This window comes from Neomonachus schauinslandi, chromosome 16, assembly GCF_002201575.2.
Source record: "Neomonachus schauinslandi chromosome 16, ASM220157v2, whole genome shotgun sequence".
Taxonomy (NCBI): domain Eukaryota; kingdom Metazoa; phylum Chordata; class Mammalia; order Carnivora; family Phocidae; genus Neomonachus; species Neomonachus schauinslandi.
The window spans coordinates 57,538,361-57,545,238 of record NC_058418.1 but is presented as its reverse complement, the minus strand read 5'-3'; the positions used below and the strand labels follow the sequence as shown (position 1 = coordinate 57,545,238).

General features: G+C 60.5%; 1 protein-coding gene across 1 annotated transcript in view; it reads right to left on the bottom strand.

Moving 5' to 3' along the window:
* Window positions 1-722: 722 nt before the first annotated feature.
* The window catches only part of JPH3 (junctophilin 3), a 31,743-nt gene continuing 25,587 nt past the window's right edge, over window positions 723-6,878 (bottom strand). The window contains exon 2 of the mRNA XM_044911269.1: window positions 723-1,504. Coding sequence (XP_044767204.1) covers window positions 723-1,504 — 782 coding nt within the window. The remainder of the gene's footprint in view (window positions 1,505-6,878) is intronic.

Sequence of the window (6,878 nt, the reverse complement as noted above, 5' to 3'; positions counted from 1 at the left end):
CCTGACCCTGGCTGGGAACACAGAATCATCCAGAAAGACGCCGGGGCTGTCCTCCCAGACGCCTCCAGCCTGGGTAAGTGTGGCTTCTAAAGCCGTCCCCAGGACGCCCGCCTATCTACCCCTGCAGCTCCGGGCAACCGGGCCCTGAGCCCCTTCTCCCAGCTCTGAGCCCGCGCCCTGCACCAACACCAAAGTCCCCGCGAAAGCCAACATGGTGCCCGCCAACAGCCAACCCGGGGCCTGTTGCTCAGTGCCCAGCAGCCCTGTGAACCCCAACTCAGGAAGGGCTGCATCTCACACCAGCTGTTGGCCCACGGCACAAGTGTCCTATGGGCCCCTTGCCGGGCCCCAGCCAGTCCCCGCACTTGGGGCTGTCTCCTGGGGCCCACGGACAACCAGGGCAGCTTCCTCCCTCCCCCACATGCCCGCGGCACCGGGAGCACGGCCGTGGCGACATCAGACCTTTGTGTCGCCGGCAGAACGGTGCACCTTCTTTACCCACGGCTACGCCATGTGAAACACCAGCACGTGGAACAAAGGGCACTCTGCTCTGTCGGAGGAACGGCTGTCGGGCCCAGAACCCCGTCAGACCAACCGCTGCCCAGCCCCCACGCCCCAAGAACCTCCGAGGAGCCCCCAGGTTCCACGGGGCACAGTTCGAGAAACACCCGTGCCTCATCCTGAGGACCGGCCCCGCCACACAGCCCCGCCCACCGCGCCTCCTACCTGGAGGCCGCGATCTCCGCCTTCTGCTTGGCAATGGTGGCGGCCCGCTCGGCAGCCTCCACCGCGCGGTCCACCTTCTCGCGGATCTTGCTGGCGCGCAGTGGGATGAGGTTCTTGCGCTTGCCGCTGACGAGCACGTTCTGCTTGTACTTGCCCTCCTCCTTGGTGCCGTCAGGGAAGGTCATACAGCCGTAGCCGTGCCGCCGGTTGCCGGCCCACTCGCCCTCGTACTTGAGCCCGTCTGAGCGCTGGCTGACGCCGAAGCCCGCGCGCTTATCGCTCTTCCACTCGCCCACGTAGGTCTCGGTGGCGGTGGCGTCGATGTCGTCCTCGATGACCGCCAGCTCGGCCTCGCCCTCGCCCAGGCTGATGGTGGAGTGGATGTCGCTGGCCGTGGAGCTAACCGTGCTCATGCCGGCCTCGCTGCGGAACGAGCTCTGCTTGCTGCGCTGGCTGGCCAGGCTGCTCTTGGACTCGGACTTGCGCAGCTTCAGCCCGCTCAGCAGCGAGCGCCGGAACAGCCCCTTCTTCTTGCTCTTGAGGATGTCGGAGTCGCTGTGGGCCACGAGCACAAAGCCCCCGCGGGACACGGCCGGGCTGCCAGCCACCGCCGGGGAGGCGTCGGGGTGCAGTGCGGCGCCGTTGGAGTGCTCGCTGCGCAGAGAGTTGATGGACGTCCTCAGGGGCGAGCGGATGACCGCTGCCATGCCGTAGGGGACGCTCTGCCTCACACCGTAGCCTTGGCGCATGCCACCAACCCACTGGCCCTGGTAGGTCCCTGCGGAGACAAAAGGAGAGAGGGGTGAGCGTGGGGGGCGGCGGGACACAGTGGACCCAGCCTCCGTGGTTCTGTCTCGGAACAACGTGGTTATATCCCCAATGGTCTTTGGTGAAGACACTTCCGCCCTGCTGCCCACGGTTGCCTCTCATTCTCTTAGAGGCTGGGGAGGGGAAAGGGAGGTGTCAGAGTCTGACGCAGAGTCAGGAGTGAACTGGAGAGCTCCCCCTGCACGTGGAGGGGGAGGAGGCACATGCTGCTGGGGGGGCCCCAACAGTCGTGGGGCCCAGGAGTCCAGCCGCGGGGACACAGACCCGGGCTACAAACTGGGTGTGAGGAGGCTGTCCCGGGTGTAAGTTCCCAGTTGCTGGAGGCATCCAAGAAGGGTTTGGAAGAGCAGTAAGTGGGGACATCTTAAGCACTTGGGGACATGAAGGCATTGCAACCAGCAGACCAGACATCCCCGAAAGAATGAAAAGCAGAAACTCAAAGAGATATTTGCACACCCATGTTCACAGCAGCATCATTCAGAACAGCCAACAGGTGGAAACAACCCAGGTGTCCGTCGATGGACGAATGCATAAACAAAAGGGGGACCGTTCATACAATGGAATATTATTCAGTCATAAAACGGACACCCACTACATGGATGCGCCTGGAGAACTGGGTGAAAGAAGCCGGTCTCAGGAGGACGGACACCATGTGAGAACCCTGACATGAGGCCCCTCCAACAGTCAAGTTCAGAGACAGGAGAAGGGCAGGTGCCAGGGGCTGGGGGAGGGGGAAACGGGGAGTTGTTCTCTAATGGGGTCGGTTTATTTGGGGTGACAGACAAGTTTTGAAGGTAGACAGAGGTAATGGTTGCACGACACCGTGACTATCATGCCAGTGAACTGCGTGAAGAGTGGTTAAAACGGCAAATTCTACAATATATAGAATATCTTCCCACAACAGAATAAAAAGGAAAAATAAATCAATAAAACCAGGCTCATATCCTTGCTCTACTGACTTGTTGTGTGATGGGAACCTCTCTGACCCTCAGTCTCCTCGTCTGTAGGAGTCTGAAAGCCCTCATGCCCTAACTCACTGGGAGAGGAAAACGGCCCTCGGTGTGGAGTCCATCCTGTGTTCCTAGACTTATTGCCAGGCCTCAGCCGGACTCCACTGAGGGGCTCCCCGCCCTGGAAGGGCTTTTCAGGGAAAATGGGGTGAATCTGTCCCACCGCTCTTCCAACTCACTGCCACAGGGGCTGTAAACCAGAAACTCACCAATATACAGGTTTTATTCGTCCCACAGGGTTTTTATAAAAAATGAATTGCCAGCATTTCAAAATCAAGATGTTTCACATAAAAGTTCAGCTCTTCTTTCTCCTAAAGAATTATAGGATCTGGCAACCCTAGATCTGTGTGTTCAGATGGCAAAATGGAGTGGAGGGCAGCAGCACGCTCCTTGAGATGGGGTGCCCCTCCAGTTTGCCCCACTCCCCACTACGCCCTACTGTCTCCCACCCAGGCCCTCTCCCTCACGTGCTCGCCCCACACCAGAGGTAAGACGCAAAGCAAGTGTGGAATCCAAAGCCTTGCCGTGTGGCCCCCAAGGACTTCAGTCAGGGATGTGTCACCCCTGTCCCTGTCACCCACAACCCCAAGTCAGAACAAGTCCTGACCTCTCATGGGCTTGCCTGAGACGTGTCCATGCAGCCTGCCCTTACTCAATCCCCACCCCTGCCATTCGAATCCCACCCAATCCAACCCAGCTGGCACCCCCTCCTCAGTAATGCCTCGGGGTACCCCGGCCCGTGGAGCTGACCGCATGCCCACACAGGACCCGTGGCATCCAGGTCAACACCCAGCATTCCCCAGCAGACTCTGGGGGATGCCCGGCTTTGCAGGACACGTCTCCCTGCTCAACCAGGTTGCAAGCTCCCCAGAGGGGGAGGGCCTTGTGTCCTGACACCTTATTCTCCTCATGACTGGCGCCTGGCCTCGGTGGGGAGAGAGGTGGCCGGGGCAAGGCACCAGGACAAAGGACCTGGGAACCCTACACTCCAGCAGACAGCAGCCTATTCGTTGAAAGTGACCCACAGGCAGGTGCTTCCTAGAAGCAGAGCCTGAGACCAATGCCCTCCTGAAGGTGTCGCTGAGGGAGGGCGGGGCGGAGCCGAGCCAGTGGTGGTCTCAGCCGCATGTGCCCCTCAGTGCCACCCTGTGGGATTCATCCCACCCCGAGATGAGGGCTTTTGCACCCCCGCACAGTGCTCAGTCATTTGGCAACCCCAAAGCTGGGTGGGGGTGTGCCCTGCGGGGGGGAGGCAGTCCTGAGCCCACTGCCCCAAGTGGAGGGGCAGACGTGGAGCAGCAGGGGTGCTCCCCACCCCCTCTCCCCTCCTCCCACCCCTGCCCGACCACGAGCTCTTCCTGCGTCAGGCTGCCTGTGTCAGGCAGTGGGCACCTTCCCCCTGGGGGGGCACCCATCTGCCCCACAGCGTCCATTGCACCACTCCCCAGAGTCAACCTGGCTATAAGCAAGGGCAGTCATGGGGGCGGGACAAAGGTTGTGGCTGATTCTGTACCAAACCGCATGCCCAGCCTGGGACAGAGACCCCGTGGCTGGCACCAACCGGGCTTGTGAGTGGGAACCCGGGACCAGGTGCAGTGGGAGTGCGGAGGCCTGGGGGTAGCAGGCCCGTTCAGGCAGGCAGACCTGCTGCCCACACAGCAGCCCTCCTGTCCCAGTTCAGGCTGCGAGGTGGACTGCCATCGCAGGGACTCTCTCCCGGAAACCCAGGGTGCCCCTTCTACTTGTGGCTTAGGGACAGGGCTATCAGATACAGCACAGGAGGCTGAGTTAAAGCTGAGTCTCACAGGAACAATGAGTAATTTGGGGGAATGAACTGCCTGGGACATACTTATACGAGAAGTACCTTCGGTGATGATCTGAAATTTGAGTTTAGCTGGGTCTCCCATAGGTTTATTTGCTGAATCTGGCCAACCAGCTGGGACCTTCCATGGTGACACCCCGGGTTTTGTGATGGAAGACCCCCCAAAGTGCAGGACCTCCCGTGAGGGAAGGGAGGCTCAGCCCCTGCCCCCTCCTTCCCCTCAGAGGAGGCCGAGGCTGTCACTGACATGCAAGATGGGGTCCATGCACGCAGCAGAGTGTCACTCAGCCTTAAAACTCAGGACGTTCTCACACCTGCTACAGCACGGATGGGCCTGGAGAACACAACGCTCCGTGAAATCAGCCCGTCCCAACAGCACAAACACTGAACGTTTCCACTCACACGAGGGCCCTGGAGGAGCCAGATCCATGGAGCCGGGAAGCAGATGGGGGGCACAGGGGGCCAGGGACAGGGCTGGGGAGCGGGTGTGCCATGGGGATGGAGCTCCAGGTCGGGCAGAGGATGACAAAGCTCTGAAGGTGGATGGTATGATGGTCGCACAATACGAACGCACTTAACACCACTAAACTGTACACTTCAAAATGGTCAAGATGGTAGATTTTATGTCTATTTAACTTAAAAAATGTAAACAGTGAAGGCACTCCCGGGAGCTTCACGCATAGCCTGGCGGAGGCTGTGACAGGCAGGGCCTCGGGGAGGCGTCGGGAGTGGGGCAGACCTGGGTTCGAGTCCCGACCCCACGCTCTGGATCTGTGACCTTGGGAAAGTCTGCTTTAACCTCAGCGTCCTTGTCTGTAAGATGGGGAAGGCGGCCGTGCAGAGCATGGAAAGGTCATCAGCACTCACTCACCCTAACTCTTCCTCACCCAAACCTTAGGGAGCCGGTAACACCTCCCTTTGCAGGTGAGGGAACAGAGGCCCTCCCAGGGCAGGTCCTGAACCCCGGGCTCACCGCCCTTCCCCCTCTCCCTAAGCCCTGGAGCAGGTGCACTGCAGGTCAGGCAGCCCGAGTCCCCATCTGGCGGCCCGGGTGACAACCACGCCCCCTGTTAGGTCCATAAGTAGCACGCATGCACATCAAGAGCTGGGAGCAGCCGGAGCCCGCAGTTTGCTTGTATGTGCATGTTTGCCCCCAGTGGGAACTCATCTGTGAGGCTGTGGCCGGCGTCGGTAAGAAACTGGATCCGACATCGTGGGAACGGCAGACCAGCTCTTCTAGGACCCGCCTGGGAGTGCAGTCTTCATTGCCTGCTGCAAAGGGCAGGCAGGAACCAAGAGAACGGACCCCAGACAGGCCTTGGGGAGGCGGCTTCTCCCAGAGGGAGGCTCCCAACCTCTGCCCCCTGCCCTCCCTCCCAGCCTCCTCCCTGCGCCAGTCCTTCACCTCTCCTTCCTTGCTGGGGCTGGTGGGACAAGGGTTCAATTCAAGCCCCCCGATTCCCAATGGTGTTTGAATCCAACTGGTTATTCGCAGAACATTAAATCCAGTGTTTTGTTGTTTCATTTGACACCCCAAACAGCCCGTGTGTGAAAAGGCAGAGGCCAGCATGCCCAGGTCGAGGGGAAGGCCAAGCGGGCCTGGCACGTGCTGTCCCGCAGCATGCTGGGAGGGCCCCCAGAGCAGGGTAGCTTCCTGTGTGCACTTTCACCCTGACCTCGGGCCGCCCCTCACACAAGACACCCAGATGCAGAAGGATCACTCGGGGCATCCCTGCTTCCCTCCGGGTAAGCTCAGGAAGGCAGGTGACCCTCCCAGGGATTCTGCCACCCCCTCACCTGCCCATCACAACAAAGATAATGGACCAACCCCTCCATCCCGTCACCTGGAACTTGGAATCAGGAGATCTAAGGGGATCGCAGGTGAGCGAGCCAACTTCCCTGAACCTCGCTCATGAAATGCCATCCAGAGCCAGCGAGACTCACACACAGGGAAGAGCAAACCAGACAAGGCCAGTGAGGGGGGGCTCACGCTTGAGCAGCATCGGCGTCCCCCACATGGGGCACGCCAAACCCCCCCCGACCTTCTGACTCAGGTGGTGCAGCCTGAGCTGCATTCCTAACAAGCTCCCCGGGGAGACGGACCCCACGGAGGTTCAACATCTGGTGTGGCCCACGCGATTCAACACCACAGCCCAGGCTGTGCTCTCCCCTCCAGAAGCCTCCCGCACACCTGAACGGGCCTGCCTCCTACAGGGCCATTCCCTCCTGGGGGCACCAGGGGCAGCCCTTCCCCTCCCATCACAGGTGATTGGACCCCAGACTGTGGCCAACCACCTTCTCCCTCTGGGACGTCAGCCAGGAAGTGAGGAAGCCCGCGTGACTGCTTCCTGCCAGAGGAGGAAACGGAGAAGCAGCCTGGGTGTTCTTCCTCAGAGCAAGACACGGAGGTGGGAGCTTCTCCAGTGCCGGCTCCCCGGACACTCCTCACTCCTTCTAGTGAGCCCACATGTCCCTTGGGCCCAAACACTCCC